Source organism: Melanerpes formicivorus, unplaced genomic scaffold, assembly GCF_026170545.1.
Source record: "Melanerpes formicivorus ecotype bairdi unplaced genomic scaffold, bMelFor1.0.p_v2 SCAF_27, whole genome shotgun sequence".
Lineage (NCBI taxonomy): Eukaryota > Metazoa > Chordata > Aves > Piciformes > Picidae > Melanerpes > Melanerpes formicivorus.
The window spans coordinates 881,709-905,113 of NW_027142379.1; the positions used below are offsets into that span (position 1 = coordinate 881,709).

General features: G+C 51.1%; 1 protein-coding gene across 1 annotated transcript; it reads right to left on the bottom strand.

Annotated features, from left to right (window-relative positions):
* Positions 1–36: 36 nt before the first annotated feature.
* Positions 37–16,501, bottom strand: PPP2CB (protein phosphatase 2 catalytic subunit beta). Its single transcript, XM_068153805.1, has 7 exons — positions 16,237–16,501; positions 6,665–6,874; positions 5,851–6,024; positions 5,020–5,109; positions 3,617–3,778; positions 1,997–2,115; positions 37–952 (listed from the first exon to the last, which is right to left on the bottom strand). Exons 1-7 carry the CDS (start codon positions 16,336–16,338, stop codon positions 880–882), a joined length of 930 nt encoding a protein of 309 aa, XP_068009906.1. The 5' UTR covers positions 16,339–16,501; the 3' UTR covers positions 37–879.
* Positions 16,502–23,405: the final 6,904 nt, after the last annotated feature.

Sequence of the window (23,405 nt, forward strand, 5' to 3'; positions counted from 1 at the left end):
GCCCCGGGCCCCGCCCCCATCGCCACAGAGCCGCTCTGGGGCAGACAATGGCAAGTTTATTGGTTCAGGTACAGCGAGGAGGATCTGCAAGCACTTCCAGGACAAATATACAGAGGGGAGAGGGCGGAGGGGGGCGGAGGGGGAGGGGGGTTGGGGCGGGAACAACAACAACAACAACCAAAGAAAAAGAAATAAAACGACACAACAACAACAACGAAAAAAGAGAGAGCAGGATCAACACAGAACGGGAATGGAGCTAAAAAGGGGAAGGCTTTTTTCTCTGTGTTATGACAACGTACTCCCAAGCAGGAATTGCTTCCTTTCTCCAGTTAAGTCACTTGGGCTCTCAATAAAATAAAAGAGCGGAGTGGGGGGCGGGGGGGGAAGAAGTTAGTGTGCATTTCCCTCAAAAATAAACTCTAAAGTCATGCCAGTTAACCACTAGAACTAAAAATGTACAAAGAAAAGGAAGGAGATGGAGGTGGTGTTATAAGAGTTACCTTATCCTCTCTGAGCAGTCCAGGAGAAAACAAAACAAAACGGAAAAAAAACAACCCAGAAACCAACCAAAAACCAACCAAAACCAAACCAACCAAACCCAAACCCAACGACTACGAATACAGCAGGCAAACTGACTGTGTTGGGCTGATGGGATAGGGCAGAGAGAGAGAGAGAGAGAGAGAGAGAGAGAGAGAGAGAGATGGAAGGAATTCAGTCTCAAGTTGTGCTGAACGCTCTTCGTCCTCGGTATGGCACATTTTGGTCCATGATGGGGCTTCTGCAGCTGAGACGAACCCTGATTTCTCACTGCTAGGTGTCGAGATTGTTGCTCTTTTCAGATGCCAGGCTGTCCTTCCTTCTGCTAAGGTCAGGAGAGGTTTATAGGAAGTAGTCTGGGGTGCGACGGGTAACATGGGGCTCTCCACGACGAGGTGCTGGGTCGAACTGGAGGCTGTGGGGGAGAACAAAGCACGGTTTGCCCTCCTCCACGAGCTGCTTTTCAGGGCCGTGATAAATACTAAGCTCTCCTGCTGCTGTCACAGAATCACAAAGTGGTAGGGGTTGGGAGGGACCTCAAAAGATCATCAAGTCCAACCTCCCTGCCCCAGCAAGATCATCTAAGAGTAGGTCACACAGGAATGCATCCAGGTGGGTTTTGAATGTCCCCAGAAAAGAGTTTCATTCTCTGTCACTCTATTCATCCCAGATGCTTCCACATAAAGCTTTCCAGGCCCCAAAACAAGCCTCTGTGGGAGTGAAAACTCAGCAGCTGCTGGAAATGCTGCTCATCATAGAAGCATTGAATGTTAGTTGGAAGGGACCTCCAGTGATCATCAAGTCCAACCTCCCTGCCAAAGCAGGGTCACCTAGGGCAGGTCACATAGGAATGCATCCAGGCAGGAAAGTCTCCAGAGAAGGAGACTCCACAACTGCTCTGGGCAGAACATCACCCAGGAGTCAGCACTTCAGAGAATCACAGAATTGTCTGGCTGGAAAAGACCTTAAGATCATTGAGTCCAACCCTGACCTGACATCTCGCTGCACACACCTGTCACAGCCTGTCCCTAAGCTCCTCATCCAAACACCTCCAGGGATGGTGACTCCACCACCTCCCTGGGCAGCCTGCTCAGTGCTTTGCAGTTCATTGCAGCTGAATGTGCAGTTCAGACTCTTCCACCCACCTTTACAAAGCTGTGCTACCAAAGAATATAGATCAATCTGGTTTGACTCTTTCCATCCAGAATGGGCCACAGAAGGGGTAAGAAAACAGAAAGGCTCCAACTGTGCAGACAGCCAGAAAATGCTGCACCCCAGAGGAACTTTTCAGAGCTTAACTCCCTGCTTATTTTCACATGTTCCTGCAGGTAGAGCACGCAGCGGTAACTCCAGGGTGGTTTGGGCTGGCTTTTCAGGAAAGGATCCCTTTGGAAAGGGATCAGACATTCCTCAAAACACAGAATGGGTAGGAAGAGAGCTCACAGAAGAAATTACTCACAAGGAATATTTTAAAGTGTCATCTAGTTCCATGATAGCAGCCTGGTTCCCACAGCGGTAACAGTAATTGGGCGCGCTGAAGATGGTCACCACGTTTCGGTCGTGGCACCAGTTATAACCCTGCCAGAGAACAGAGGAAAGGAGAAAAGGCCTTTGTTAAACCCCAAACCTCAGCCTGCCTCAAGTTCCTCAACTTGTGAAACACTAGATTTCTCGTAACTATTGCCAAACAACTTCCTCTGAGGAGCCCTCTGTCACAAGAGCAAGAGGCAGCCACACACCAAAGCCATCTGCAACCACCTAGAGATCAGCTCTTTGTCCTTTTGTGTTTCATAGACACAGAATGGGTTGGGCTGGAAGGGACCTTCAAGATTAGCCAGTTCCAACCCCTTGCCATGGGCAGGGACACCTCCCACCAGCCTAGGTTGCTCAAGGCCTCATCCAGCCTGGCCTTGAACACCTCCAGGGAGGGAGCATCCACAACCTCCCTGGGCAACCTGTTCCAGTGTCTCATCACCCTCACTGTCAAGAATTTCTTCCTCACCTCCAGTCTGAACCTCCATTCTTTGAGCTTCAGCCCACTGTCCCTCATCCTACCACTACAAGCCCTTGTAAAAAGTCCCCTCCTAGCTTTCTTGTAGCCTCATTCAGGCCATTCATCCATTTTTAGTACAAATTATGGATTGCAACCCAAGGAACCCTCCAGATTTTTAGGCATGCCCTCAGGGTTTCATCCAGCACCGTGAGAACTCGCCTGCTGGATGCCAGAGACTTGTGACACACAGTGCTACTTATGGGATCTACTTGGACTGGGTTTTAAAAATACATCTGCTCCATTGACCCAGCTGGCATTTCTCCAGCAAGATGAACCAGAAGAGTCCATCCCCAGCCCAAACCATGGCTTAATCCTCATCACAACTGACTGCTGAGCATTACAGCATAGCCTGATTAATGCAGCAGCAGCCTAAGCAAAGCAGTCAGGGTGTAAGGAGATTATTGCTTCCACAAATGGGCTGTGACAGGGACCTTTTGGTTATTTACTTGGAGAGGGAGGGGGGAAAAAGGGGAGAATATGCCCTGATTTACATCATGGATCCAAGCACAGCTTTTTTTTCCACGTAATTAAAGTCCTTCTTTCGTATCACAGAATGGAAAGGGTTGGGAAGGACCTCCAGAGATCATCCAGTCCAACCCCTCTGCTGAAGCAGCATCATTTAGGGCAGGTCACACAGGATCACATCCAGCTGGGTTGTTGAGTGTCTCCAGAGAAGGAGACTCTCCAACTTCTCTGGGCAGCCTGCTCCAGAGCCCCAGCACCCTCACACTGAAGAATTTTCTCCTCATGTTGAGATAGAACTTCCTGGGTTCCAGTTTGTGTCCATTGCTCCTCATCCCACCACAGACCACCACTGAAAAGAGCCTGGCCCCTTCTCCTCGACATCCATCCTTCAGATAAACATTCATGAGATCCCCTCTCATTCTTCTCCAGACCCAACAGCCCCAGGTCTCTCAGCCTTCACCTGCACAACACTTAGGCGTCAGCTTATGCAAGGTCTCGCAGAGGTGACACCAATCAGCATCTACATTTCGCTAGCCCCAGCAAGAATAACCCTTGCCCTACCTCCATGACAAGTTGGTGAGCACGGGAGACCAGTGTGAGACCATTGGCATGGTTAAATGTTTCAGAAATGTCTTGCCCAAAGGTGTAGCCAGCACCACGTGGAGATATCCCCCAGCCGCCGCGGTCATCCGGATCCGACCACAACAGATCACACATGGGACCCTTTCAAGACATCAAGTTCAGCATGAGGTCACTTGCAGGACAGCCACAAAAAGCCCACCTCCCCTGTCCCCACCTCCCCTGTCCCCACCTCCCCTTCCACACACACTGGTTACCACTTCAACCAGCCAGAGGTACAAAGGCAGAGAGAGCAGAGCCACACTCTTCCCCCTGGCTTTCACAGGGTAGTTAAAAAAGGCCAGGTGAGGTTTGTAGCTCCAAGGATTTGGGTTCATTGGTGCCAGCCAAGTTGCAGTAAATTAAAGAAAGAACCAACCCAGAGGAGCTGAACTCACTGTTCCAGAGATTGATGTAAAGCCCTTCTGGCAGGGTATTAATCATTTAATCCCCTCTCCTAAACAGTCTGGTGTTGGACATGACATACTAAAATCCATCCTGGTGTAGCTCACAGTCACAAATGAAGCTCAGCAGCTTTTCTTGCTGAGCAGTAAAGACACTCCACTATTCATCCAGGCCTGCTGCTCTTTCCTACCCACTGATCTGGCCTCTGTGGTAGCGACCACACTGACTGCACTTGGAGGTCCTCAGGACAGATTCCAGCACACACAGGACTGGGAAAACCCCAGAGCAAAAATATAATCATTATGCCTAACTACAGGCAGATGTCACACCAGGTAGCTCCCCAGCTCTGGGAGTCATTTACACAGCTCACTTCAGGTTTTTGGGAGGTCTGGGCAGACCTTGCTGCACTGTTCTTCTTGTTCCCCCAAGATTTTGCAGGACAAGCAGTTTGTTTAATCAGGGACCATTCAAATCCATTTGTAAGCCCCACCCCACCCAGAACAGCCATTTGTCACCCTGGGAGCTCAGAGGATGGTTCTTTTTATCACCAGAAAGCAATGAACAAGGTGAAACAGCCCAGACTGGCTGAGAACAAAGGATGGTGACACAACACAGCCTCGTGTGTGGGCTGCCTGCTCACAAGCAAACACCTTCCCCTGGCAAATACTGCTCTTTGAGTCAGCCTGACAGCCAAAACATCTCATGATTGTGTGAAAAACAGCTGTGAGAACCCCACAGCTCTGCTTCTCTGGACTGCTGCCATCACAACACCCTGACCTGGTGTGTGTTTTGCCCACACGCATGCTCATCTGCTCCAGCTCTCAGAAAGGCAACAACCTGCTGTGTCTCACTGTTTCAGTGGGTTCCAGTGGGTTTGTGGTTTCCACCAATAGCTATCTGAGTGTGAGCCTGGTGGTTACCTGCATTTCCTTTCCTCTTACCTCGTGTGGAACTTCTTGCAGGCGGTCCAGAGCCCTGATATGATCCAGTGTGTCTATGGATGGAGAGAGGCCACCATGGAGACAGAATATCTGGTAGGGGGGGGAAATACAAGAGCAATCTGTTCAGTGCACACTGTTCTGGGAAGACTGAGCTCAGAAAAGGGTTTGGTTTCACTCTGTTACCATTCTTGTACAGCTACAGTCATCTCACCCTCATAGCAGAGAAACCAAACTGAATTTGTGCAGAAGGAAATAAAAAGACTGCACTTTGCACACAGAGTGACAGCAAAGGCACAAAGCCTTCTGTTTTGAGGAGATCTTGCCTCAAGGCGTGAGAGGAAATGGCCTCAGTTTGCACCAGAGGAGGTTTAGATTGGATATTAGGAAACATTTCTTCACCAAGAGGATCATTAGGCACTGGAATAGGCTGCCCAGGGAGGTGGTGGAGTCACCATCCCAGGAGGTGCCTAAAAGATGTTTGGATGAGGAGCCTAGGGACATGGTCTAATAGTTGTGTACAAGCAGATGTTGGGTTATGGTTGGGCTTGATGACCTTAAGGTCTTTTCCAACCAGGTGATTTCATGATTCTATCAACTCAGCTTGCACCTAATGGGTGATGAGGGGACCATTTAAAATGAACCACACAGGCAACAGCCTGCCCATTCCTTTGGTGGCAGAGTCAAAGACCTTCCACACCATCAGCTTGCGTTAACACCTCTCTAAATCCTCCCCCAGAAGTGCAGAGCCGCAAGGTAAGGGAGCTTGTCTGAGACTGTTCACGGGGAGGTCAGGCAACACAGAGCTGTGCAGCTTCCTTCCCCAGGGCTTACCTGGCCATCTACTAGAGCTGTGAGTGGAAGGTAGTCGAAGAGATCTGTGAAGTACTTCCAGACGTTGGCGTTGCCGTACTTGCGCAGGCACTCGTCGTAGAAGCCGTACACCTGCGTGATCTGCCTGCTCTCGTGGTTGCCCCTCAGGATGGTGATGCGCTCTGGGTAACGCACCTGCGGGCACACAGACTCCTCCTGAACACCACCACTCTCTAACACCACTCCCATCAGCATGGGAAGAAACCCTGACAGGTATTTCAGGCAGCACCTTTCCATTACTGCGTTTTCCTTTGCATCTGTGGAGCTCAAGCCAATGGTGGCATCACCACGAGGAGCAATTCCTGAACACCTCCCCACAAATGCAGCTTTGTCCAGAGCTGCATGGAATGGCTTGGGTTGGAAGAGACCTTCAAGATCATCCAGTTCCAACCCCATTCCATGGGCAGGGACACCTCCCAGCAGCCCAGGTTGCTCAAAGCCTCATCCAGCTTGGCCTTGAACACCTCCAGGGAGGAAGCATCCATAATCTCCCTGAGCAACCTGTGCCAGTGGCTCCCCACCCTCACTGTAAAAATCTCCTCCTAATCTCCAGTCTAAACCTCCCCTCTTCCAGCTCAAAGCTATTGTCCCTCAGCCTGTCACTACAAAGCCCTTGTCAAAGTCCCTGCCCAGCTGTCCTGAAGCCCCCTTCAGGTAGTGGCAAGCAGCTCTAAGGTCTCAAGGCCAAACAGCCCCAACTCTCGCGGCCTGCCCCCACAGGGCAGGTGCTGCAGCCCTCTGGCCACCCTGCTGCAGAAGAGCTGTCAACCCCTACCTTCAGTGCTACCAGGAGGGTCACCGTCTCCACCGAGTAGTAGCCTCTGTCCACATAGTCGCCCATGAACAGGTAGTTTGTGTCTGGAGACTTGCCACCGATCCTGAAGAGCTCCATGAGGTCGTGGAACTGGCCGTGGACATCCCCGCAGACGGTGACGGGGCAACGTACCTCCTGCACATTGGACTCCTTAGTGAGGATTTCCTTAGCCTAGCAAGAGGGGAACAAACACCAAGCCAAAAGTTAGGAAGCTCCTCTGTGAGCAGGCAAAGATGTGACTCAAGTGCACTCATGCTGGAAACACCATTTCACTGACCACTGTCCCACTGGCCAACCAGTCATAGAATCATAGAATCAACAAGGTTGGAAAAGACCTCAAAGATCATCAAGTCCAACCTGTCACCCAACACCTCATGACTACTAAACCATGGCACCAAGTGCCACATCCAGTCCCCTCTTGAACACCTCCAGGGACAGTGACTCCACCACCTCCCTGGGCAGCACATTCCAATGGCCAACAACTCTCCCTGGGAAGAACTTTCTCCTCACCTCCAGCCTAAACTTCCCCTGGCACAGCTTGAGACTGTGTCCTCTTGTTCTGGCGCTGGTTGCCTGGGAGAAGAGGCCAACCCCTTCCTGGCTGCAACCACACTTGAGCTAGGTGGAGAGAGCAAGAAGGTCTCCCCTGAGCCTCCTCTTCTCCAGGCTAAACAACCCCAGCTCCCTCAGCCTCTCCTCACAGGGCCTGTGCTTGAGGCCTCTCACCAGCCTTGTTGCCCTTTTCTGGACATGTTCAACTGTCTCAATATCCTTAAATTGTCTGTTGGGTGAACAAAGGCAAAGTGTGTGGTACAGAGCCCTGTGTACCATGACCACAAGGTTTGCCACTGTGAGGCCACGGCACAAAGAGCTGATTGTACCTCAAGCACTGCCACACAGAAGGAACGAAACAAATTCATTTCCAGCTCCCCCCCAAAATGAAGCAGCAGGAGCCAGCACTGGATGCGTGACTTCCACCATCCTGAGCTTCTTCCAAACATTTCTGAAGAGCAGACAAGATGAAGTGCTGCTCTGGTGAGCATCATGGGGAGATGTCAGCTTCTAGAGCAGAGCTGATTTCTTTCTGAACACAGAGATCCTGACAGATTTCTCCAGCTCCGTGCTCCACACCGCTCAGCTCCGGCAGCACTTGGCACTCTGCCTGCCACAGGCAAGTGCTCTTCATGATGATACCTAGAAGCTTGCACCTGGAGAGCCACTGCTGTCCCCTCAGCACTGCACGTCCTGTCAGAAGTTCAGTGTGGAACTGCAATGGACAGAGGTAAGTCAACACTCTTGCTGCCTGCTGTCAGGGTAGCAATACCAGAGGAGTTACTGCTCACCACTGTTATGGCTTGCTGGACAACTTGCTTCACCAGAGCACACATCAAGGTAGATGTTATTTGATACTTCCACAAGTAGGACAGAACAAGAAGGGCATTACAGTGCTGGAGAGTCTCCAGAGAAGGGCAACAAAGCTGGGGAAGGGTCTGGGGAACAGGGCTGGTGAGGAGTAGCTGAGAGAACTGGGGGTGTTTAGCCTGGAGAAAAGGAGGCTGAGGGCAGAGCTCATTGCTCTCTACAGCTCCCTGAAAGGAGGCTGCAGTGAGGTGGGGGTTGGTCTCTTCTCCCTGGCATCGGGTGACAGAATGAGAAGAAATGGCCTGAAAGTGTGCCAGGGGAGGGTTAGGTTGGAGATAAGAACAAATTTCTTTGCTGCAAGAGTGGTCAGGGACTGGAAGAGGCTGCCCAGGCAGGTGGTGGAGTCCCCATCCCTGGAGGTGTTCAGGAAATGTGTGGCCATGGCACTTGGGGACATGGTTTAGTGGCCATGGTGGTCTTGACAGCTGGACTCAGAGATCTCAGAGGTCTTTTCCAACCCAAACAATTCTGTGATTTTCTAAGTCACCTGACTTGCAATGCTGCCATTACACACAGGCTCCCCCCTGCTATGTTTTGGTCTGACAACATCTCAGCTGCTTGGTGGCTTGCTCTCCATCCCACATAGCCATGTGGACCCACTAGCGTTCCCACCCTCCTCGGCAACACAGCAGCAGGCTGGAACAGCTCTTCTGCCAGCACTGACAGCTGCTCCTCACTGCCTTCCTCCCCTGGGATCCCTCAGGCTTCCCTCTCTGTTGCTGCACTCCCATAAACCCCATGCTGAGCTCCCCCAAGCCCGGTATCTGGCAGCAGCAGGTCCATGCCATGGAAACGGCACCACCGACGCTGTGTTGGTGGCACAGCAACAGAGCCAGCTCCTGGTGTGGCCGCTGAGCAGAGATGGTGCCAGGGAAGGCTGCACATGACCAAGTGGCTTCTCTGCAGAAATTCTGGGCAGCCACTACAGCACCAGATGAGCTGAGCTGGGTTTCTCTGCCAAAGAAAGGACCAAGGCAAGCACCAGTGCCAAAGGTTAACAGGACTGCCCCAGCTCTGCACCTTCAGATTGCATCACAGGAATCACAGAGTGGTAGGAGCTAGAAGAGACCTATGGAGATCAGCCATCCCAACCCCCTGCCAGAGCAGGATCACAGGAACACACCCAGCTGGGTTTTGAAAGTCTCCAGAGAAGGAGACTCCACAACCTCTCTGGACAGCCTGCTCCAGGGCTCCAGTACCCTCACAGTAAAGAAGTTTCCCCTCATGCTGAGGCGGAGCCTCCTGTGCTCCAGCTTGCACCCACTGTTCCTTGTGCTATTACTGGGCACCACCACAAAGAGCCTGGCACCTTCACCTTGACAGCCACCCCTCAGATATTTACAGACATTGATAAGATCCCCACCCAGCCTTCTCTTTTCAAGACTAAACAGCCCCTGGTCTCTCAGTCTTTCTGCAAGTCCCTTCATCATCCTCATCTTGGTCACTGCAAGATGACTGGAGACATATGTCAGGGAAGGGAACCTCCTCCACAGGTCCCCAGAACACATGGGAACTGTTTCCCCTCACACTGGGGTAGATTTCATCTTATTCTTGCCTAAGCTACCAAGAAGCACAAATACCCCTGAGCTCCCCCTTCACTAACCTGGCACAGCACACCCTGCATATGGAGGTGGCACTTCTCTCACCCAGGGCACCTTCTGCCTGCCAGATTCCCCATCCTTCTCCAAGCACAACAGTTTACCAACTTCTAAAGGCAGGTCACATACAACTGCAAAAGCAGTGTCAGAGGCAATTTAAACATATGGAGCCACAACCAGCTTCCCTGGCTGTACCCAGCTGGCATCAAAATGACCACAGATGGAGGGATGGCATCCCTGGCTTTAGTCAGCTCTTCCTCTACACCCAACAGTTCCTCTGCTAATTACAGCCATGTAATGGAGCCTATCTGCAAATAACATGTTTGGTTTGCTGCCTCCAGCTCATCAAGTGATGCAGATCAGCGCTCCAGGCACATCTGAGGCACAGAGAACACCCACAGACAGGCTCAGCCCGCTCTGAACAAAAGGGATGAAGGATCACCAGTGCTGAACAGTCACCAGCAGGCCATAATCTGGCTATTCATCAGCAGCTCCCTCGCTCACTACCATGCAGCTCCCACCCGCTGCTACCAGCAAGAGGCTGCTTGCTGAGGATGCCCTCCATGGCCTCCAAAATACTCACATTCAAGCTCTCCAGTTCAAGAAAGACAGGGACTGGCCAGAGAGGGTGCAGCAAAGGGCTACAAATATGCTGAGGGGGCTGGAACATCTCTCTGATGAGGAAAGACTGAGAGAATTGGGGCTGCTCAGTCTGGAGAACAGACTGAGGGGGGAGGACCGCATCAATGATCAGTGCTTAAAGGGTGGGTGGCAGGAGGATGACACCAGGCTTTGTCTGGTGCCCAGTGACAGGACAAGGGGCAAGGGGCATGAACACGACCATAAGAAGTTCCATCTAAGCATGAGGGGAAACTTCTTTAAGGGTGACAGAGCCTGGGAGCAGGCTGCCCAGAGAGGTGGTGGAGTCTTCATCTCTGGAGACATTCAAAGCCTGCCTGGATGCATTCCTGCACAACCTGCTCTGGGTGACTCTGCCTTGGCAGGGGGGGTGGACTGGATTATCCCCAGAGGTCCTTTCCAACCCCTACCACTCTGTGGCTCTGTCTCAGTTGCCTTTGCCTCTTTTAGGGAAAGCACATTTGGGGCAAGAATAACTAAAACCTGAGGGGAGTGACCCTGGTCCTCAAAGACACATCCTGCACGTGGACTTCACCCTGTGGGATCTAACCTGACTAGCAACTGTTCAATGGGCTGCATCTCCCAAGTGTAACAGCAGCACTCTCATTCTGTTCAAGTGTCTTTAAAAGCATCTATAGCACCTTTAAAGAGCTTCTGCCCTCTGGGAGAGACAAATATAAAGCACAGTCACAAAACAGCTGCTCGATGTGTTCCGAGTGCTGCACAAAGCAACAGATGGAGTTTTGTTGTAACCTGGAGCTAACTGAACCACAAAAGCTGTGAGGTGCTTCCTGCCTTCTCTTGTCACGTACACTGCTCCCTTCCCAGATGTGCAGAAAGAAACACACCTACTGCAAGCCTCTGGGGACAAGATACAGGACACTGTACAGGTACTTCAACCACATCACCACTCCCCACTTCTCTGATCTGCCCAGGAAACCCATCCTGAAGAGCTCCTTTTGTGCAATGAGAGGACCAACATACTGCTGTTAAATGCACCCCAATAAGGTGGGCCAGCCTGAGTCCTGAAATGTTGGTACTAGGAGAATCTAGAAGTTTCCCTCCAGGAGGGAGGAGGAGCTAGCAGCTGAGAAGCAGCAGCTTCTGAAGCTGGCTGCCAGCTGTTACTGCACAGCCTATTTTAGGTTACTATGTAGACAAACATATATGCACAGTAATGGACTCAGGCTGTTATTTTAACACTGCAGAGCTGGTTCCCATCAGGCTGGGGAGCTGAGCTCAGCTGCCCACTGAAGTTTGCCTTGGCCTCATGTGACTTTCTAATGCAGAATTAAACCTCTAAGATCTTCAGCATCATTAAAAACACCCCAGAAATGCAGCAGCTAACTGGTGCACTGATTGCAGATTCCACTGTGCAGAGCTAGCACTAAAGGCAAATGACTTAAAGAAAAACAGTGATAAAAAACTCAGATGCAAGCAAGCAAGCTGCCTTGCATTACCATCACTAAGAAGGCTGTTAAATAACTATGATTGAAAGCCATACTTTAGCTACCTGTGCTTTAGAAAGTGGTGACTGACATTGATCAGCTTCCTAAACATGTGTCCCAGCTGTTGTGGATGGAAACCTTACCCAGGTCAGAACAAAAAGCAGCATTCTTGGGGTATTGTTATGACATAAACCTCCACTAAGCACAGCAGCTGCCACATTTGTGCTCCAAATTGCCATTTGTCCACTGTAAGCTTGCTCATCACCTCAACCCCTCTGTCATTCCCAGTTCTAGACTGGAGATGACCTTTGTAGGCTGGAATACAAACTGCTGTCCAGTCCTCAATCCATGTGGAGAGAGGCTGGAGCATGCATGTCCCAATCATGCACTGTGATGTCCCCACAGGAGCAATCTGAATGGCCTCAGGGCTTGAAGACAAGCCATGAACATGCTGCTCTGAAACCTGAGCTCTGAGACCACTGTCAGGATCACCAGGGGCCTACACCCCTGTGAGACACTCAACAACCAAATCCCCATCAGCTATCCCACTGCCAGAAGGCACAAGTTCACCACTGTGCTTTCCCTAGAGGAAAGACCCCAAGTACCTGCTCTGCACACAAGATCCTCTGAGAGCACAGAAATTCAGCTCCTGTGAGATTCATTTGCTGCACCACAAGCTCAGTTTGACCCACAGAGGCTCAGAGAAGCCAGCCATGGAGCTTCTGATCAAAATCCAACAGAACTGTCATTCCTTCAGCTCAAACTGCTATGTCAACAAGTGTGCTGAGGATATTAAACCTCCAGGAGCCTGGTCTGGACAAGAACTAGCCAGATTCTACCTAAATGAAATGAAATCCAGAGGGACAGAGCTGTCCTGCCCTTCAGCACAAGGCAGCAGAGGACACCCTGGAACCTCAGGAGGGACTGGGACTGTCAAGGTGCACGTGTACTCCTGGAGATACCTGTGCCAGCATATCCCAGAATGTCACTGCTGGAGAGATGAAATATTCCTGGCCATGACTCAACACCACACTTGGAATTTCATGGTTTGAACTACGTCCAGGATGCCACTTGGCTCCATCACTCATACTAATTTCCCCAATTAGTGCAGAGGAGCTTGCTAACTCATTCTCCTAACATTAATCTTGGGTGAAATGATCTCAGAGGGCAGAAGCATCACAGGTTCATGCCAGCAGGAGCAAAGCTCCCTACAGCAGCAACTGGCTCCTGCTAGAATCAGTTGACAAGGACCATTCAATAACTGTACAAGAAATGCAAGCCTTCATTAGCCATTAGAACCTTCTCCTCCCACCACTTCACAACACAAAGCTCTCAAGCTGCTCACAGCAACCAGACTGTAACCTTTCTTACATATCCAAAGAACAAGGACTGAAAAAAAAGAAGCTACAAAGAGAGAGATGGTTATGGATGACTGCTTGCCTGGCTTTAATTTAAAGAGACAGCATTTTCCTTGCCCTTTTTCATAGCCCTTTTTATTACCTTGGTGAAAAACCCTGGAATAAGCAGGATGGCTCTGAACTCCCTCACCTGCAGAATTCATTTGCTGACCTGACTTGAACTTTAAAACATAAGCACTCAGAGATTTCCACATCCAATGTTGGGGGCACTTCCTATTAAATCAATCCAACTTCTTGGCCTTTTAAGCCTGACTTTAGATGTCCAAAATACAGGTTGGAAATACAGTGGGGGAGGAAAAAAAGGTTCTAACACCCTTCTGCCACAAAAAGAATCTAAACCCATGATATGAAGAGAAGCAGTATGAGATGGAAGACGTCCTAGGCACGTTTCCCCAAGATGCTGGAACATTTCTTGTGTCTACAAGCTCCAGCAGTGAGCATAACTGGTTGTCCTTCTGTTACCCTTTAAATGTCTCCAGGATTGTAGGTAGATTTCATTTTACTTGAGATGACATCTTGATTAACTTGCATGAAAAGCACAAGACTGATGAGCTGCCAAGATGATGTCGTAACAGGGCAGGTGAAGACAGAATGGGATTGTTACAGGTGCACATTCCAAGCCCTTTCAGAGTGCAGAACAATTTAGCTAGGCCCAATCTTTCTCTCATTACTGGCAGCAATTAAAATCAAGAATGGCCCACAGAGGCAGGTCTGGGATTTCTTCCTTTGGGGATTCCCCCCTCCTTGATTTAAACCTCCCAATTACTTCACTACCAAACTCTTCCACAAATTTAAACCTGAGGCAAGAGGCACTGTTGTGCTTGGCCTCTCACAAACAGCAGTGCTAAGCAGCAAGACAAGGTTGGTTGGTGAGGGTTTCTCCAAATATTATTTCAAGGAAAGAAACTAAACCAGCTTTCTGGTAGGGCTGCTTCGCACCAAGAGCAAGCCTGCACACCCAGAAGTTTTTGTATCACCAGCTGCCCGATACCACCACTCCCCAAAAGCTTAGGAAGAAGCCAAGTAAGAGCACCACAGAGCCTTTACTTCACACCCAAGCTGTTCCCATCAGCTAGCAGCAGCCCTGAAGAGCAAGGTGCTCTGACAGGATGTGCCTTTCATGTCACACAGCACAGGCTCAGGGTTCCTGTTACCAGGATGACAAACACTCTCTCCAGCTCCAGCTGCACTGTGGTGGCTGAGCTGCCACTCTCCCTATTTACTGTGCCAGCCCTGATGTACAGCCACAGACTGCTGGCATTGTCCTCCAGCTTCTCTAAACACAGCAGCCACAGCTCCTTAATTAACAACGCAGCCAGAGAAGAAGGGAAATGGCTTTCTGCAACAGATTGCTGGTTAGAGCAGCAGTTCCCAACCAGCAGTGCTGGAAGCAGGGCATGGATCACACTAATAAATTCTTTCAGGCTTATTAGCTGGGCCTCATGAATGAGGCAGGAGAAACACAATAAGCTCTTACTCACTCTTCAAGATACATCTACTCTTCAAGCCACTGCTGTTGCTCCCTGATGCAGCACCTGCCCCTCTCACCATGCTCCCTCTGAACTGGTGGAGCTCTGGAGAAAAAGTTGTAACACAAATGGACAACCCCAACATGGGCTAAAAACAGGAAAGGGGGAAAGAAAGCAGAGGCTGGGTGGGGGCTAGCTAGATGTCAGGACCACTGGTGAAAGCATCTGCCAGGATACCAGAGCCTGGAGTCTTGTATGGCCTCTGCTTGTGGCATTAACACAAGCAGCTCCTACCTTTCTGATGAGCACCCTTGGCATGTTAGGAGCACAGACCCTCTCTACTCTTCAGATCCACCAAAGACCTGACAGAAGGAAATATCTGCATCTGCTGAAGCTGGCCCTGAGATGGTCAGCCACTGGCCAAAACGTGTTGCCATGGACAGGCATCAGAAAACATCTTCCTCTTCTGAGGGAAGCAAGTGACAGACACAGGTACTAACAAGACATCACCAACTTCACCACCAGCAGTATGACACTGAAGGTAACACCAACCTAACTACTCTACCCTCTGTCCTTCATAACTATCAGTCCAACCAGCAAAGGAAGCTGAGAGCTCCTCTGGACCACAGCAAAGATAACCTTTGTTACTACATCAGTTACATTCTTCAACCTTCACATCTTGCCAAGTCCAATGACAATCCTAACAGAGATGTCAGTGCTGAGGGAATGCTCACACAGAGGTATTTAACTTCTCAGATAAAATCCAACACAAGCATAAAGATCACTTTCCTTATGGGGGGGGAAAAAAAAATCCCAACCAACCAACCAGGCTCTTGACAGTCTGCACTGAACAAGTCCAAACGGGAACCTGCCAAAGGACTGTGCAAACCACAGTCCAAAATAGCAGACAGTGGTGCCCTTGATCCAACCACTTCTTGTTCTATTTCCGTCTCCCTCAGCAGCTTGTAACCTCTGCTTAGGTCGGTATTACAGCTTATCTCTTCCCCCCCTCCCGCTTTCCTAGATTACACATCACATGTCAGAAGGTTTCCTCTCTGATCGAGGGTTGACTTTTTAGTTACATGGCTACTACACGCGACAAGATGCCAGGGGGAAGCGCAACGTGCAGCCCCTGAAGGAGAGAGGGCACGTCTCTCCCTGCAAACACCACCCCTCTGCAATCCAAACCCAAACGCTAAAAATCGCGCTGCTGAGGAGTTACGTCTGAAAAAAATCCGACAGCCGTGGTAACTTTTATGGCAGACACGTACTGCCAAGAGGACTCCCGATGTCGGGTGTATGACAGGCAGCACCAGGGTCTCACAGCGAGAAGCAAACCTGCTTTCCCCGTCCCAGTCCCCGCCGTGCTCACGCTGTCATTGCCCCCCACGCTCCCACTGCCGCCTTCGGCTCGCTCTGCCCTCAGCTCCCCAGCGGCAGGGCCGGAGGATCGCAGCCCCCCCGCAAGGAGCCGGCTGCTGTCAGCAGCAGGCCCCAGGGCCGAGGGCGGGCCCAGGCCCCCCTGCGCTGCTCACTCACCTTCTCGCAGAGGCTGCGGACCTGGCTCTCGCTCAGCTGCCGGCACTCGTTCAGCTGCTCGATCCACTGATCCAGCTCCTTGGCGAAGCCCTTCTCCTCCATGGCGGCGGGGGCCGGGCCGGGCCCCGCCGCTCTCGCAGGCCCGCGACTCCCAGGCCCGCTAAACGGTAGCGGCGCAACAAGCGGGAGGCGAGGCCTGCTCCGCTCCGCGTAATGGCGACCCCCCCCCCCGCGGCCTCCCTCCCGCTCCCCGTCCTGCGCACTTCCGCTCACACCCACCCCACGTGCCCGGCGCGCACTTCCGGCCGGCCGCCTGCATGCGCAGGACGCGCCTCCCGGGCGCGCCCCCTGTCGGTGAGAGCCGCCCTGGCTGCCCGGAGGGGCGGGGGATGCCCCGTCCCCGCCTGGCGCTGCTCCAAGGCAGCCTGTTTGGGGCTGTGAGCGACCTGCTCGAGTTGCAGATGTCCCTGCTGACTGCAGGCGTTGGACTCGATGAGCTTCAAAGGTCCCTTCCAGCCCACGCCAGTCTGTGGTTCTGTAATTCAGCTCTGCTGCACGCATGTCCATTATCACATTTCACAGAAGCACAGAATGCTGAGGGTTGGAAGGGACCTGTGGTGACTGAGTCCAACTTCCCTGCTAGAGAAGGGTCGCCCAGAGCAGGTTCAGCAGATGGCATTCAGATGGGGTTGGAATGACTCCAGGGAGAGAGACTCCACCACCTCTCTGGGCAAGCTGGTCCAGTGCTCCACCACCATCAAAGTAAAGATGATCCTCATTGTGGTTAGATGGAACTTCTTATGTTCAACTTTGTGCCCTTTTACTTCTTGTCCTGTCACTGGGCACCACTCAAGCTGTGCCAGGAGAGGTTTAGGCTGGATGTTATGAAGAAGTTGTTCAGAAAGAGAGATTGGCCATTGGGATGTGCTGCCCAGGGAGGTGGTGGAGTCACCATCCCTGGAGGTGTTTAGGAAGAGACTGGATGGGGCATTTGGTGCCATGGTTTAGTTGATCAGATGGTGTTGGGTGATAAGTTGGACTTGATGATCTCAAAGGTCTTTTCCAACCTGGTTAATTCTAATTCTATTCTAGTCTAGTCTAGTCTAGTCTAGTCTAGTCTATTCTGCCCTTCTGACACCCAGTAAGACTGAAATATAAATTTCAACTTACATCCATTGAGCTCAAACCCATGGTGGTGCAGTTCTTCCACAACTCCCTGAAAACACAGCTTTGTCCAAGGCTGTGTAGAAAAGCCACCAAACCAGACCTGGCTCCCTGTGGCAGTCCCCGTGGTTTGGGGGTTGTTGGGCACTAACTCCTGGGGAGGCTGGAGCCACCTGGCAGACACTGGCCCGGAGAGAAGCAGCGGAGAGCCCCTGACCTTGCCTCTGCATACCCACAGGAGGCTGCTTCTGTTGTCATTTGGATTTATGGTCACACATATTTATGGGACACAGCGTCTCGCTGCTGCTGGGTGACAGGAGATGGTTGCTGTGTTCCACCCAAAGTGATTGAAACATCTTCTGGTATAAACAGAGATAAATCATGGAAAGCAGGTGCAACGTCCAGCCTCTGAGAGGCCAACACAAAGCATGTGTGAAGCCCTGAAACAGCCTGCCCAGGGCAGTCCTCATGCCTGAATGGATTTGAGCAACCTGGGCTAGTGGGAGGCAGGATGAGTTTTACAAGTGAATGTTGGTCTCCCTTATGCTCCTGAAGCTGATATGGAGACAGGCTGAGAGAGTTGAGGTTGTTCAGGCTCCAGGGAGACCTTAGAGCAGCCTTCCAGTACCTGAAGGGAGCTATAGAAGAGCTGGAGAGGAACTTTTTACAAAGGTATGGAGTGACAGAACGAGGGCTGATGGCTTGAAACAGGGAGAAGCTCAATTGGATTGGAAGAAATTCTTCCCCATGAGGGTGGTGAGGCACTAGAGCAGGTTGCCTGGAGAAGCTGTGGAGGCTCCAAGCCTAGAAGTGTTCAAAGCCACCTTGGATGAGGCCTTGAGCAACCTGGTCTGGAAGGAGGTGTCCCTGCCCATGGAATGGGGTTGGAATTGGATGATCTTGAAGGTCCCTTACAACCCAACCCATTCTATGAATCTAGGAACCCACTGTGGTGTTGGAAGAAGGAGCTCTTGGGAAGAGGAGAGGATTTCCCTGCAAAAGAGTGGCAGGGTCAGAGGCTGCTGGATGGGCAGGGAGTGAGGGGGGATGCTGAGCACCTTCCTGGCAGGGCCAGAGGCTGTTGGATGAGCAGGCAGCAAGCAAGGATGCTGAGCAGGCAGCAAGCAAGGATGCTGAGCAGCCTACCTTGCAGGGAGAGCTGAAAAGCCTTGCTGAGAGAAAATTAATGAAGGCAGGAGCCTGCCACCCTGCACCAAGCTCTGGATGTTGGCTGTGAGCCTGGAGGAGAGGAAACCCACCTGGGCATGCTGTGGGTGCCCTGCAGCACATCCTCTGCTGTGCCAAACCCAAGGGGGTGTTGGAAATTTGAAGGGTACCTGCAGGGTCTCCCCTGGGTCATGCTGTATGCGCTGCTGGCCACGACTTGCAAGGTCTCAGGGTGAGCTGAGAGGGAGGATATGGTTCAGAAATGGGTGTCAGGATGCACAGCTCACACTGGATGTGGCTTTGCTGTGATGGCTGAAGTGAGTAAAGCTGTTTTGGACTCACTGGCCCAGAGATAACTTCAAGTGACAGCCCCTGGTGCTTTTTGAGCAGGTTTTCCACCACCTCCTCTAAAATCCAATCATTTTGGTGCTAAAACCTTCTGAACAGGCAACACTGGGGAAAGGGTCATAAAAGGCCAGGAGAAAATAAATAAGTGCTGGCTCTGTAACATTAAACCACTCATTGAGTACCTTTGTTTCCTTACTTTTGTGCTTTTCCCACTGAAACTTGGGGCTTTTGGGGGTGTGACAGGAGCCCAAACCAGAAATAATGACTTACTGCCACCCTGGAAGGCATTGCCTGGGGCTTATCCACTGCTTCCCAAGGAGCTGTGTATTCCTAACACTACACCTGCAGCTTGGAGAGGGGGGGGAAATTAATCCAAACAGTGAAAAATTCAATAAATTAGGGAGTGCACAAACCTGGACACATCCTTGGACTACAGTCACCATGTGGCTTCTAGTAGCTGTCCTCTGGGGGAGAGGATAAAACCCACGAAGGAAAAAGGAGCTACTTGAATGTGATTTTTTTCTCACTTGGGACAATTTGCACCCCTCTGTCACCCCACCCAACTCTTCCACAGCACCCAGTGCTTTCATGGGAGCAGTGGCATGGCTGTGGGAGAGGCAGCTCCAACAAAATTGCCCCAAGGAAGGGTGCACCCACCCAAAAATCAGCTGGGGAAGCAAAGCTGCATAATTTAGGGTGATGCACTGATGCTCAGTGCACATGGGGACAAAGCAGAGCCCACCACCCCCCCAGCTGGAGGCTAGAAGATGGGAAAGGAGGGTTTTGGGGTGCAGACACTGTGGTTTTGCTGAGGATGGAAGGCAAGGCATACCTGACTGCACCTTCCACAAAATCAAGATCCTTGTTCCCAGCTTTCTCCCCACTGGATTCATCTCTGCTCCCTTCTTCCTGTGCTGGCCTCCATCACCATAAGCAGCATTGCTTGTACTGTGAGAATCAGCAGGAAACATCTGCCAAATCTTGACAAACTGGGGAGAAAATGCTGGAGGGAGGTCAGAAGGGAGGAAAAAGGCAAAGAAAAGGGGGGCAGTGTCTTGAGAGGGGGATGAAGCATGGAAAATGGACTCCGTGGCCATCACACGGGGGGCTGTAGCAATAGGACGAGGAGCAATGGTTTGAAACTGGAGCAGGGCAGATTCAGGTTGGACACCAGGAGGAAGTTCTGCACAATGAGGGTGGGGAAATACTGGGACAGGCAGCCCAGGCATGTGGTTGAGGCCTTGTCCCTGGAGACATTCCAGATCAGACTCAGGGTGGCCCTGGGCAGCCTGACCTAGTGGAGCTGTCCCTGCTGACTGCAGGTGGGTCAGACAAGATGACCTTTGAGGGTCCCCTTCCAACCCAGTGTAATCTGTGAATCTGTTTGTGATAGGAAGGAAGGCTGACAGCCCAAGCCCTCACATGGACTCCCCCAAAACATTCCTCTTAGGTGCAGATTTATCTTTAAGGGAACATAACCCCCCTGCTGCTCCTGAAGCAGCCTGCAACAATCCAAATCCCCAAAATAGCTTTTGTAGGAAGGGGAAAAAGAAAAAGGAAAAGAAAAAAGGAAAAAAGAAGAAAGAGAAAAGGGAAAGGGAGAGGGAGAGGGAGAGGGAGAGGGAGAGGGAGAGGGAGAGGGAGAGGGAGAGGGAGAGGGAGGGGGGGGAGGGAGAGGGAGAGGGAGAGGGAAAGGGCAAAGGGAAAGGAAAGGGAAAGGGAAAGGGAAAGGGAAAGGGTGAAAAGGAAAGGGAAAGGGAGAGGGGGGAAAGGGAAAGAAAAGGGAAAGGTTAAGGGAAAGGAAAAGGGAGAAGGAAAAGGGAAAGGGAAAGGGAAAAAAGAAAAAGAGAAAGAAAAAGGAAAATTAGAAAATGAAAAGAAAAAAAAGGGAAAGAAAAAGATAAAAAGAGAAAGAAAAAGACAAAAGGAAAAGAGAAAAGAAAAATAACAAGAAAAAGAGAAAGAAAAAGAGGAAAAGGAAAAGAGATTAAGAAAAAGATAAAGAAAGAAAAGGAAAGAAAAAGAAAAAGAGAACAAGAAAGAAAAAAAAAAAATACAACTAAAAGCCAAGCCTGGAGACTCTTGCAACAGGTTCTGTTTGCTAAGGCAGGCAGATGTGGAATATTTGCTTATTCCTCTTATTGAACCCGCTGGCTGATTTGATTACGGCCCTGGAAACCGCATGTGCAAATCAGGTTTGCAGCCTTCTGAGGGCACTGCCTTCCGCCGCGACGTCTCCGGTGACTGATGCCAGCTCCTCGCTAATGCAATGTGCTGGGGCGAAGCGAGCCGCCCGCCGCTGGATGCCGATGCTCACAACGAGCTTTTCAGCCCCTCGTCGCTTTCCAGAGCCATAAATCCTTTCCTTCTCAAATGCAAAACGCTGCCATCAGAAATGATTTACACCCCAGAAAGGCGTTGGCAACAATTTAATCTCCTAAACGAAACCAGGCTGAAGCGTGGATGTTCCTCTGCCGTGCACTTACCGGGGAGAAGGGGCTGCTGCTGAAAGGCTTGGGGGGCAGGGGGGTTGGAATAAAAAAAGGGGGTGTCATATTGAAAAGCCCCGGGGAGATGAATGAGTGATTACCAAGAGAGAAACATTTCTAGAGTCTGAGGCTTGGCTGCAATGATTGCACAGAACTGCAGACTCTCAGAATGGTAGGGGTTGGAAGGGACCTCTGGAGGTCATCGAGTCCAAAGCCCCTGCCTAGGCAGCATTACCCAGAGGAGGTTGCACAGGAGCACGGCCAGGTGGGATTTGAATGTCTCCAGAGATGGAGACTCCACCACCTCTCTCAGCAGCCTGCTCCAGCACCCTTACATCAAAGCAGCTCCTCCTCATATTTGGATGGAACCTCTTAGGGTCACGTTTGTGCCCATTCCCTTGTCCTGTCACTGGGCACCTCTGAACAAAGCCTGCTCCTATCCTCCTGCCACCCACCCTTGAAGTATTGATCAGCATTGATGAGATACCCCCTCAGGCTGCTATTTTCCAGACTATAAAGCCCCAATTCTCTCAGTCTCTCCTCATCACAGAGCTGTCCCAGTCCCCTCAGCATCTTTGTAGTCATTTGCTGTCCCCTCTCCACCAAGCCCCTGTCCTTCCTGAACTGGGGAGCCCAGCACTGACTCCAGATGTGGCCTCTCCAGGGCAGAGGGGTAGATGAACCTCCCTTGATCTGCTGGCCACACTCTTCTTGATGCAGCCCAGGATGCCGTTGGCCTTCTTGGCCACGAGGGCACATTGCTGGCTCATGCTCACCCTGCTGTCCTCTCCTGGGCAGACAGATTCCCCTCTCACCTTCCTGGGGAGCATCCAAAGGAGGAGTGCCATGCAGGCAGGATCCAAGGGTAAGGAGGAGAGCAGACAGTTAAGACTACACAAGTAAGCAAATTTATTTGAAGACAGAACAAATATCGTGGCAAACAACAATATGCAAAGTCGGTTGAGAACAGGGGTAAATCTCAGACTTCTGTTTTCAGATTGATATAAAATATAGTCAGATTTGATTTTGTCCAAAAAGCAGCTCGCTCTGGGAATGGGGGTAGGGAGGGGATGGGTCTGTTCACGCCATCTGAGCTGTGTGTCACCTCCAAAACCTCAGGCTCGGGAGGTGGCTCCTCTGCCAGAGGAGATGAGCAATGCTGGGAGGAGATGGAGGTGCCTTTGGGAGATCTGGATCCTCTTGACTCCAATTTTCTGTCTCCTTATTCCAATGTCCTCATAAAAAGCCAATTCTCCTTGCAAAGCAAGGGGCAGGATCACCTCCTCTGCCAGCCTTGGTGCCCACCTGCCTACAGATGGGGTGGTGATGAGGACGCTGGCTGCTTTTTAGCCATCTCTGAAGGCACCTGCATCTCCTCACCCTCACTGGCTCCTCACGGAGCAATCTCCCACAGCCAGGCCTGAAAAGCCAGCGAGGGAGCAGCTCATCTTGGATGGCAGGGGAGCCCCCAAGGGCGTGAATGAGACAAGATCCCCTCCTGGCATGAAGGTGCTGGCGTGCTGCTTTCTAGAAAAGCCATCCCAAAGAAAAAGCAGACATAGAAAACATTAGATTGTCAATGAGGCTTTGAAACAAATTCAAGTTTATCATTTCTTTTTTTTCATGAGCACAAATGTGTGTGTGTGTGTGTGTGGACTTCATACAAAGAAGACAAGAAAGAGGTGGTGAACTTCAAGCTCTGGATGGGCATGTCCTCAGTTAGCGTCCGCAGAAGCACCATCGGATACGGAAGAGTTAGCACCAGAGAGTTTGGGAGGGACCTAACTGATAACATGCATCCTTTGGAAAAAAAAAAACCTAGGGGATAGGTTGGAGATGGGGGTGGTGGTGTGGGGTGGCTGGGGTGGGGTGGGGACATGGTACAGTCCATTAGAAACAAGACAAGGCAATTCATGAGTTTTCATACAGTACAATACAGTCACTGATCAATTAACCCTTTCAGTACAGTACATGACAAGTAACACTTTGCACCCTGTTAAC